Source organism: Ammospiza caudacuta, chromosome 1 (genome assembly GCF_027887145.1).
Source record: "Ammospiza caudacuta isolate bAmmCau1 chromosome 1, bAmmCau1.pri, whole genome shotgun sequence".
NCBI lineage: Eukaryota > Metazoa > Chordata > Aves > Passeriformes > Passerellidae > Ammospiza > Ammospiza caudacuta.
In genome coordinates, this window is record NC_080593.1 from 131516914 (window position 1) to 131529218 (window position 12305).

The 12305-nt window shown below is 38.5% G+C and overlaps 1 protein-coding gene across 1 annotated transcript in view; it reads right to left on the minus strand.

Moving 5' to 3' along the window:
- Positions 1 to 12305, minus strand: part of VPS13B (vacuolar protein sorting 13 homolog B) — a 429435-nt gene that overhangs the window by 42131 nt on the left and 374999 nt on the right. Inside the window, exons 42-43 of the mRNA XM_058820123.1 lie at positions 11294 to 11643; positions 4962 to 5123 (exon numbers count right to left, since the gene is read on the minus strand). Of these exons, the coding sequence (XP_058676106.1) occupies positions 4962 to 5123; positions 11294 to 11643 (512 nt within the window). The remainder of the gene's footprint in view (positions 1 to 4961; positions 5124 to 11293; positions 11644 to 12305) is intronic.

Sequence of the window (12305 nt, forward strand, 5' to 3'; positions counted from 1 at the left end):
TGATAGATTTATTTTCCCTCAAATTCTATAAAGTAGCAATAAAATGACACAATTTCAGGCATATGTACTTACTTTTATAAGAAATAAATATATTTTATTAATATCCACATTCTCATTGAAGTCACTGGCCAATTCAATATAGCAACTGAAATTTTATCTATTATATCTGCTGCTTCAAGTTAAAGATGATGAAAAGTGAAAATGTGTAACTGTTACTGTAACCCTGGAGGGAGAATACAGAAAGGTTTGAGAACTGCTACTTTCTTAAAACTTTTACTCTGCAACATTATGTTTTGCATAGAAAGCACACCAGTGAACTTAAATCCATCACTGGGCTTCCTCAGAGGACTCTGCTGAAATTTGAGTGTGGGGAAAACAACTAGTAATAACTGGCACATTATAGACAATTTCTGCTGTCTGTTCATAAGCAAACAATCTCCGCAGAATGCATTCAGGGGACTCTCACATGGATATCTGGTTTTTACATTTGCTGTGATCCCTAGTGGGACCCTCCAATTGCCTACTGTCTTGCAAGACAGAATTCCTTAACTCTGAGTAAATTGCTAGGAAGATCTGATCTCTTCTAACTTCAGAGTTTCACCCTATGTATCATATGCTCCAGTTCATCTAAAAAACACAGCTGTCTTGGAGACAAACATGACTTTTGATGTAACTGGGGCCCATCCCACAAAACAATGCGAAGATCAAGATAAGGAGTGCAGACTTGATCCAATAATAATGTAGGAGCCAGTGTTGTCTGTAGAGCACAGGAATGATGTATCTTCTCTTCCCTTTTAATGATATCTAACAGACCTCTAACTTTCATTAAAATCTGCAGAAGGAACTCACAAAATCTGGCAGCTTTAGATAGAATTGCTTAAAGCCTCAAATACCATCAGTTTTGGACCCACCCCAACTCTGAAAGGGACTATACAATTGGGGGTGTCTTATCCCTCAGGGGGGCCAAAACCTCGTGAAATCTGAGGAAAATGTGGGGGGGATGGAGTGGTGTAGAAGAGCGAGCATCGGACCTCAGACTTATTTCTGAAATCTTAGCCGAAGTAGCGAGACTTGCAGGAATCAGAGTGAAAGTTAAAAGGGAAAGGTTAGGTTCCCTGAAATGTAAAGGATCCAGGCAGGGAAAAAATGAAGGAAGCAAGGAGCTTTAAGTTAAGCCAAACAGTTGGAGGGACACCATCAAGAGCTGATAAATCCAAATCCTTAGTGTGCTATAACTGTTTTGTAACATAAAAAAGTTGAAATTTTTAAAATTTTAGTCTATAGTTTCATTAATAATAAAATTAATTCTAAATGTAAATAAATAGTTATAAAACTATCTGCTAAAATATATATTTTAGGTGTATATATATTTAATTGTGTTAAAGAATTTAAATGGGCAATTACTGCATCTCTATTCTTAATTAGCAAAAGAAAAATGGAGAATTTTATTGATGTGAATGTAGAAGAAATACAATCCTTTTAAAACTATTTATTTTCATTTAACTGAACTGCCTTGCCATACTAAAAAAACATTTTGCAGAGGTTAAATAAAGTATTTCATGGCAACCGCTGCTTCTTAGTGCCTGTGTAACAAGAAACATGAGCCAGCCAAAGTTGTGCAAGTTGGTTTTCTTTCCCAGTAAGAGAATGTGGTATCTAAGACCTTGTCCTAACTCATTTTATCCCCAAGAGTAAGTCAAGTAAGTCAAGTATGAACTAATGCCTGGAGGGAAGTCCCTGACTCCAGAAGTATGGATTATTTCACATTTATCTTACAATCTGCTCTCAGAGTTCTTAAAATTCACTAACTTGGCAAGTCAGGAATTATCATGAGAAATGAAATAATTTCATAACTATGAAGTCATCTAGCATTCCATGAATATGACACTCAGAGGGTTTGTCCTTGCTTGGGCATTATTCTGACCTTTGGATAACAAGCTGCTAGATAATTTTGCATGGAAACAATTAGAAAAGTGCCACAGTACAACAGGGACAACCTGATGTCTTGATTGAGTTGTTTTCATTTCAAGGATTTGTATTAATCATTAAAAAAATGTACATGACAACATTTGTAATAATATTTAAACAAACTTTTTTGTATGATTTAAAATAACAAGGGATTGTGCTGGTTAGATGAACTGCCATTCTGAATGCTATATTTACAAAGGACTTGTATTGGCAAATGAAAAGGCTTATAGGGAAATGCCAAGGTGCTCTCTTTACAAGACCTCTGTAAAGAAAATTTGGTTCTATCACAACTGTGTGTAGAAAGCCTCTGCTCCCATATAGTTTCAGTGAAATTACTTCAGTGCTGTTTTTTCATCTCTAGATTTCCCAGCAAGACATGGCTGTTTAAAAATGTTAAGAGAGCAGAAATTGTGTTGAAATTATACCAAAGTTTGGGACAAGGGAAGCAGAATCTCCCTACTAGAGGAGCCTGCTGGCCAGCAGTGTGGCTGAGTCAGGAGTCAGCTGTTGGCTTTGCCATCTCCTGGGACATGGGAATCCATCGTGACACTCCTGACTTTTTATCAGCCCAGTTCTTCATTGAATCTAAATCTGATCAGAGCAAAACAGAATGGGGAAACCCTTTGACATCACCAACTGTTAGCTGAAAAATGAATATCTGAAAAATGAATCTGAAGCTCCTACTGTCCCCTCACCCATTCCCTTATGTGTGATTTGGACTTCTGATGGACTTTTCCACCTTTCATCTGGCAGTTTTATTTTCATTTAATATGAAACTGAAATAGCAGCTGTGAAAATGGAATGTTTTGCACTGCTCAAGTCTGTGACTGAAAGCACAGTTTAAGTTTTCCAGGTGTTAGATGTCTAATTCCATTTATTCTGATGGTGGGTTTTAGCAGTTCAGTTGCAACTAAGAGAAAGTATCAGTAACGAGCTGTCCCTTTAATTCTTCAACTTTTCATTTGCTTGAGATAATCTTCATTTTTAAGACTCCTTCCAGTTTGAACCATTACTGAATATACATCATACTGAGAACTACACCTTTAGTAAATCTATCTAAAATGAGGATTCGCACAACTGAATAATTTTATGTAAGTAAGCAGAAAATGAATGTAAGAATTTTTTAAGAGGAAAGCCTTAGTTTTGAGTTTATTTACATTACTTTAAATATTTCCTTCTTCTTCTTCCATGAATTTATGAAAAGGTTTAAAGGTTTAAATCTAATTTTGGGTGGTTGCTACAAATGCAAGTGATAATTGGTTATGAGTTACAGGTTACACTTATTTAGTTTTCTTTCTCCCTCACACAACCAAGGGGAATTACAACAACTGTAATCCTAAGTCACCTGATGAGTGGGGATCTTGTCCCACACTCTGACACGTGCCCAGCTTCACAGAGCACAGTCACCACTTGGTTTGGTCACCTGTGGGATGGGGCATCACAGGTGCTTTGTGTGTGTGAGAAAACATGTCTTTTAAAATATGGAAAGGGACAGACTGCTCCAGAGCCTCAAAGTCTCCAAAGGCCTCTCTCTGGCACTATGACACCAGTACACACTTTTTATAACAGTTCCTCTGTTGCTGGGCTAAGATGGTCCTTTATGAGCTTGGCTTCCTCTTGACTTACGCCCTGACTTCAGTGTCAACTGCAATTGTTTACTTTGGCAGTTTTTGCTCTGCACAGATTACCACATTCATGTAAAATTCAGTAGTTTTGCATATCCATCAGCTGACATGCGAATGAAAACCACAGCAAATTTGCCATCTCTGCCTCCCAGTGCAACTTGAAACTTGTCAGTGGTGAAAGTGGGCACAAGTCCTGTTTAGAATTACAATTCAAAATTTGCCTTTTTTCTCACATGCTAAGACTGGTATTTTCTAGGGCTCTAGAGGAGTTAGGAACTCCCATTCACCACATTCCTCTAGGATCTGTTAAAATTTTAGTAATTTTTCAGGGCAGGACTACTGCTCAGCAAATGGGGTGGCACAGCTCTGTAATTTCATACTCAGCAGGAGCTGTATATATACTAAGAAAAGAGAAGAAGTGGGTTTGCTGTTTCACAAACACTTTTTAAATTAGATTTATGTTCTTGTCCTGTGATGAACAAAGATGAGAAGTCTATTTTTTACTACTTCCCAAGTGTTGGTCTCCTCTCCCCAGTACCAAGTAACAGGACAAGAGGAAATGGGTGTCAAGTTATGCCAGGAAGGTTTAGATTGGATATTAGGAAAAGTTGCTTCATGGTAAGGGTTGTCAAGCATTGGAACACGCTGCCCAGGGAATGGCTGAGTCACCATCCCTGAAAGTCTTTAAAAGATGTGGCATGGCATGTAGGGACATGGTTTAGTGGGAGATTTGGCAGTATTGGGTTGGACTCAATGATTTTAAAGGTCTTTCCAACATAAATGATTGTATTGTTTCATTGAAATACTTCCTGTTGATAGTTTAAAAGTATTTTATTTCAGTTTCAGTGTTTATCCTTAAAACAAAAAATCCCATAACCCAGAAACTATTTTTATGTTTAAACTATATAAGTGGGGTGTTTCTGACAATTTCAAATCTTTTCTAAGGGAAGCACTGAGAGCTTTGTCCAGTTTGACCCTCTTCTGCAAACAATTTCAGTGAACAGATGCTTCTGGTAAAAACAACTGGTTAAAAAAATTCCCCAAATCTCTAATGTACATCTCAGGAAACATGGATCACTTAGTTATAGAAACCTGGCAAGTTGTCTTTCCTTTTTTCAGAAGCTTCACACAACTGCTTTGTTTTACCAAAAGTGCACATCCAGTTCTACCCTTGAGCAACTTTGAAAGACTTCTGGCTTTCCTCACGCTTTGTTTACCTTTTCTCTGTGTTGCAGCCCCAGTGTGTGACTCCTGAAGGAACTGGAGCTTTAGAGATGGTTGAGACCACAGAGAAAACCAAAGAATCAGTGCATGAAACCATCATCAGCTTTAGCAAAGGCTGCCCTGGAAGGGCTGTTTCTGACATACCTGTGGGGACTTGTGTGAGCGCCAGCTGTACTGGTGACTGTGCAGAGTAGCCAGCAAAATATTCTCATCAGTGTCCACCTGGCCAAACCTCAGCGTCTCTTGGGTGTCATTACAGATCACAAAATGGCTGAAGACAAACTCCTCTGCCTCAGGGCATTGGTTCTGAAAGGAAAGGGATAGGAAAGCCAGGAAGAATCAATGTCAGTTGCAGGACATTTGGCAGCTGCCTGCCCGGTGGCGACTTACAACACAGAAATGCAAGATCTTGTCCCTCAGCTTTGGTCTCATAGTAATCTCTGCAAAATCTAGTTTCTGGGTTAGCAAAATATATCCTAAGACTTCAATTTTACTTTGTATTTCTGTAATGCAAATCTTAAGGATTTAAAACAACAATAAAACTAAATTTTTCTAATTTGGGTAAACAACTTCAACAACATTAAATTCAGTGGGAAATGATGTTACATAGGGCAGACAGGGTACAACAGGCTGAGCAGGGAGGAATGAAGAGGTTTCTCAGTGCTTGACAGCTGAGCTCTCAGGCCAACAGGTTTACAGTTCCTCTTCCCCAGCTTCTGCTTCTAATTTGAAATATTGCTGTGGATCAGCAGAATATTCCCTTTTTTCTGATGCCACTTGAAAAGACAACTAAAGGAAAAAAAGGAGACATGAGTAGAGTACTTTCACAGCTCCATGAGACTGGTATGAAAATGTATCATGCCATTTAAAAGGAAAAAAAAAAAGTATTTTAGATTTTACAGTATTTTTTCTCCAGCATCTTTCCATCCCTCTCTTGCTGCTTTTCATCCGGCTGCTTGTCACTCTGTTGGCATAATGAGACTATATGATAGTCACAAAAATCGCCACAGCTACAGGTCTTCTACCCCTGAAGACATGAGCTATAATCCCCTGTGTGGGAGAGGTCAAAGTGTGACTGACCATTTGATTTGGAGATCATCTCTCATGTATTTCTGCCCAGTCACGACTGGGCTGGCACCTTCCACTTACAAGCAACAATCTAGCAACTGCAACAATTACTCAAAGAAACTGACATTTGGATAGTCTTTATGCAATTTAATGGTTCTAACACAAAATATTCATTTTCTTCTGGTTTTTGTTACCTCTTATTGACCCATCTTTCCTAGCACACTGTTATGACAATATTTTTCTGTTGGTTGGTTTCCTTCTTCCCAACACAGCTAAGCTACTAATTTCTCATCCTTTCTTCCCATGATGTCTAACTTATGGAACCTCCATGGATTTTGAGAGCTGATTCTGCTTCCCCTCCTTGCTCTCTCAGTGGACCTATTAAATGTATGTTACAAAGCTACCACCTTACCTGCCTCTAATCATATGGATCCCTTAGCTCTTTGAGAACAATGTGCCTGGAAGACTGCAGAAATTCAGAGATCAAACAAGAGGGAGAGAAAAATTTCCTCATAGATCGCTATGCAGCCTTAGTTATCCGTGAAAACCAGTTTGGTGCATTTTTTGTAGCACATTACTGGGTGATGTACGTGGAAGTTTTTCTGAGAAGTGAAGTGTGCAAGGCATGTCCAGTTTAGCATCCTCCAATCCATGTTCACTGCTGGTTTCTCCAGAAAAACCTAAGGTGAATTTACAGGATGTTTGGGGCTGGAAGGGACCTCTGGAGGCCATCAAGTCCAACACCCCTGTTAAAGCAGATTTACCTGGAGCAAGCTACACAGGATTCCATACAGGCAGCTTTTAAATATCTCCAAAGAAGGAGACTCCATGACCTCTCTGGGCAATCTGTTCCACTGACTGGTCACCCTCACAGTTAAGATATTTTTCATGATGCTCAGATGGTACTTCCTGTGTTTCAGTTTGTGTCTGTGCCTCTTTGTCCTTAATCAAGGCAGGTTGTAATTCCTTTTGTAACTGAATGTCAGAATGATTGCCTGGGAGGGTTTGTGCAAATACTACTCATCCTAGGAATATTTTAGCATGAGAATATTCAGATTAAAACTTCTTCCCAAATCTCTTTACTTCTTCTGCATAAGATCAGGTATCTTTTGTGAAACAGGAGCCAGGTGAGTATAACCAAAACTGCACTTCTTCCAAGCAGCAAAACTCTTTACAGAGCAGTATGCCTGTATCACATTCAGTAGCAGATCTGAGTGTGCTAAAGGCTGTCATTTACAGTGAGTACAGAGTTTATTTTGGCATTTTCTAGTGGAGGATCTATGACTTTTTACTGTCAAGCTGCCATACCCACATACCCATAAGTCTACCGCAAATATATGTATTTTCCTGTTACAGCTTTGTAAAATGTTCTTTTTAAAAGGGAGGATTTACTATTCACAGAGCTCAGCATATTGTTAGAGTCAAACCTATATACAACACCAGGGAAATTTAAGAAAAGCTTTTTCTTTTCACACCAATACATTTTCTTGTTGATACACAGAGATTGAAAGAACAATGCCATAAGATGATGAACTTCCTTCTTTTTACCTTAGTAGCTAACCTAGTGTCAAGTAAGTAAACACAGACTGTAGGTTTTGGCATTTCCCAGAGGGAAAAGAGAATCCAGTGAGTTTTTGGCATGCATAGAACTTCTAACTTCTGCTTGGGGAATGTTATCCTATCAGGAATTATTAATACACTTGCACATGTTTTGGTGCTGATGAATGACTGCCATTGATCATTAGTCTTGAAAGCTAGATTTGCTACTAGAATTCAATGCTTTTAACAACAACTGTTAAGGGAAGGAGGTATTTTAGGTTCCATTTTATAACAGTTCCAAAGTTTTAACCAAGGAAACACCAAGATTTGCATAACAGGGCATTGCTCTCTACTGCCAGGCTTGAGAGAAAGCTGCCAATGCCTCCAGTCTTGATAACAACAGATGACTAAAGGAACATCAAGGAAGCTTGAGGATGCTTTAGCTCAGTGTGGCAACTATGCACTGGACACCCACGCCTCTTTGTCCTTGGGGAACTGCAGCAGCACCCTGTACCAATCACAGGGAACTGGATCCCACATTGCTGCTCAAGTCTGACAGTAGAAGCTTCTAGAGTAAGCAGAAAAGGAGAGAAAAGAGTCAGCAAAAGGATGGAGTGAAGACATCTTGATTGAGAAAAGAATGTCTAGAGAAACCAGGTACAATTCAACCAAATAGAATCAGGCCATTTGTGTGGCTGAAGGGCTGAATGATGACTCCAGGAGCTGAAAACACCTAAGTGCGGATTAGGAAAAAAAACCCTCTCTGAATTAAAACATATCAAAAGAATCAGCAAAAGATTAACAGCTTGAATCAGATACAGATTAGGGTCAGTTCCTGGGGGACAATTTCCTGCCCCTCTTTAGATAATTTTTCAGCTGTTATTTTCTCTCAGAGAGGCCTGGAAAGTGTCTCTCCTTTATTGGTCTTTGAAATATTTTGTGAATTCTATTCAGAGAGGGGAAAAACATCCCACATAATGCTAGTCACCAGGTTTTCCAGTCTCAGGACTTTTTGCTTGTGTCTTACCTCACAGCTATTTCAAAGCATTTCTGGATCTGGAAAAAACCCACACCATAAAAGCCTAGGCCTCTTCATATGCACAAAGTAATTTTCTTTGTGCTTCACAAGCTACTGAAGGCTTGTGCAAGCTTCTTCTCTCCCTCTCATGTACACACAGACACACACAATCACCAGGTGATGGTGTTTTTCACAGAAAGTCTTTTGAAATTTGTCTCCCTTGAATGCTCTCTAAGAGAAAACAACATTTTCCTCAGGATTCTTTAAACTTTACTCTCACAGCAATGTCCTGGCATTATCAGGTAGGAACTTCCTGTACCCTTTTCCCTTTGTTATTTGTGCTTATTGTAGAAAGATGGGGAAACCACAACGATCACAGACGGCATTTTGACTGTTCCCAGCTCATTAAGAAAACTTATGCATCTGCCAACAGTAATGTTAAGCACCACGCTGACCTTGAGGAAAAAAGTTCAAGTCGTCTAAAACAGGTTTAAATCAGGAGCTTTTCTAACTTCTGAGGAGTTTGGGAAAAGAGTTGCTATGCCTGGTTTATGTGAGACCACAAAGGAAAAGCTTTTTCCCAGAAATAACACTTCGTACCATACCTGGAGAGCTGTTTTCTCAGCTGACCTCTGTCTCTAGATATCTCAAAACAGTAAGGCTGTAAAACAATTCACGAAGGCTTAAATGCCCAAATAAAGGGAAAAAAAACCCACATGCTCCACCAATGTATGTTCAAAGGAAACATGCATTTTCTATCTCACTTGATAGTCTCTGTGTTATTATTAAATAATAAAACTAAATTAATAACAATATTGAAGTTCCTTGCCCAGGTCTTTAATTATTAAACCCATTACTCTAGCTTTGTATTTAGACGTGCATTAGCCAGTTACTGCTTGTAGTTAAACAGGGGTTTCAAATTAGACAGTGAAATATGTCAGAAGGGGAAACTGTTTTTAAAAAGTGCTAATCCTCTCAGATTTTCAGCATGTGACTTAGAAGTATAAAGCCTGGTACTTTTTAGGCTTAATGTACTTTCAAAATGCTCACTGTTACTTAATTTAAAAGAAACCCACCAACCATAAAACCTCCACCAAAAAATAACAACAACAACAATCAGTCCATATCTAGGAAACAAAGACACTGACAGGGGCTTCTGTTACTTGTGAACTCCTGACCTAAAGGTGCATGGCCAAATTGTTTCATGCTTCATCTGTCTGTCTACTGACTCCAACATCACTTGTTGTAGATTTTAATCCAGTAAAAAATATGTGGAGAATTCAAATAACCCTTCCCGGTTATTAAAGTAATGCTTTTAGTTGTAGCATTTATACTGCATTTTGTGTGAACAGCAGACATCAAACAATGCTTATTACTGGGAAATGTATTCCCTCCCCTTTCAGGGCATGCCAACCCCCTCAAACTGGAGGTAAAGGCACATAAAAAACATCTTGGCAACAATTAATTTAATAAGCTATTTTGAACCCACTTGTGTGTTAACTGTTCCCTAATTTCAAAGCGACACAAGTTTTTAATCTCAAATACTCTGGGCTAGATACCCACCACATCAGAACATGGTGGCAAGTACCCCTGACATGAGAGGAAACGAGAAAATTACAGCAACAATTACAGAATTATATCCTCCTGTGGCTCATGTTAACATTGCCAAATCCATGTATAAATCAGTACCAACTATTCATAGAATGTACCTGTCAGCAATATACCATGCGACATATGGCTCTACTTAATCAAATATACAATTCCAGTTTTTTCAACTCAAAATATTCCTTCAAGGCACAGAGTAGTCAGTCAGTCATTCACACTGTGATGTGGTTTAAAACATTTAAATATTTATGCACCACATTTTATTTATATGTATAGCTATGTCTGAGAGATCTCTTTTCCCCCCATCCTAAGAGGAAACTGACCTTTCTGAAGGCCATTTTGCAGTAGTTGCCACACATGTCTTAGATGAGGGACTAGTACTAAGTCAGAAATATTTTGGGTTTAGCAGCCTACAAGGACTCTCTTATACTTTCTGTTTGTTTTTTATTAAAAGCATTGTTCAAAATATGACAAAAAACAGAAATTGGAGCTACAAAGATTTTTGTTCACATTGATATTTGAGCCAGCTGTGAAGATTTAAATCACACTAGATCTTGTTTTATGAATGTCCTTTTGCAACAAGAAAACCATGGAATGCCCTTAAAAAAGAATTTTTTGATATAAAACAGATGTTTTATCCTTTTTTGGGGGCTTTGTTATTGTAGTGCCATGATAGGTAATTAATTCCCAGGCTCCACATAGGTCTTCAGGCAGATGAAGAGAATGATTTGATTTCAAGGCTATAGTGAAGTAAGGGAATTACAGGCCTTTGAGGGGTCATTGCAGAAGCAAGTTTCTTATACTGGGACTGGCTTCAGCCATTAATGCTGCTTGCACAGAATGTAATGTGAAACTAGTGTTGAACTTCAATAAGGATGGAAGTAGTAGCTGGAAACAATATGTGCTGCTGCTCAGACTGAGCTGAGCTGATGTATCATGAAAAGGCACTCACCTTTTCATAAATTAATGGAATATTTTGCATTTCAAGACCTGGGTTTTGATTATTCTGATATGAATCCATGTAGCTTCACTGAAATTCAGGCCATTCTGCCTACATTTACCTTTACACACTTTTTTCCTAATTTTCATTGCTATCGCAGAATTAATGTGTATTAGGAAATAACAATTTCAGTATAAGTTAGGGTTTTTACATCCTCAAATATTTTAATGAAAGCAGCTGATATTCTAATTTGCTATTAAAGTAATCACAGTAGCTATATTTTTTATCATTATTGTCTTTGCATACCTGTTGCCAAGCTTGAATTGCTGTATTTAGAGAATGAAGTGCATATTGGCCAAAGCTGATGAAAATAGGGTCAACCATTATCGTGCAGTCGAACAGCCTTCCTGCTGTGCTGCTGGAAACAGCAATCTGCCCCCAGATTTTGAACGGCTTCACAACGTTTTGCATGGTCACATTTCGACACTCCAGAAGTTTGCAGTCAGCTTGAGTCGAAAACTGGATCTCCTGGAACACTGACTCATCGTTCCACTGGCGAAGATATACATGAGGCTCATCAAAGGAAACTATCATGTATTCTAGTTCAGATGGCCTGTTCTTATCAGATAAAAATGGCTGAAGGAACTTTGGTGGTGCTGAAAAGTAAAAGAACAAACAAGACTAAAACCATTGCTGCATTCTTTATGTTTTTGTAAATTGTGTTTTTACTGCTTGTACATAAGATGAAAACAAGTAAATCTATCAAAGAGTTGACATTTCTGAAATCTGAAATGAATCCTGTTCACACTGTTTGTTAGATGTAAAACAGTATCATAATTAATAGCAGCTGCAAACAAGAAGTATCTGCAGAGCAAAATCTTTTCATGGTAAACAAACCAGCCAGCAAAACTGCTTTATCTGCACACTGCTGAATGCTCCAGATTGCCATCTATTTGGAACAGGGACCATATTTCTGTGAGAATTTTTGCTACAGTAGGTGTATCTTATATTCCACACATAGCACATTACAAACACAATAAAAATTGGTAATACAGTATTTGCTGACAAGTGACTGTACAGGCCAACAGGCTCCACACTGGGAGTTGTCTTTGCTGCAATTATGGACAGTTCAAGACCACAAACCCACTGAAATGCGACATTCTAACCCATAATACTAGAAATGAAACAAAACAGTATCCTGAGACTCGAACATGAGAAATGTATCACAAAAAGATATTATCATGTTTGTTGAAGTCTCAGTCGTGCAAAGTGCTGACCACTGAGGCAGCAGACACTGCAAGGCACGTTCACCCCTTGC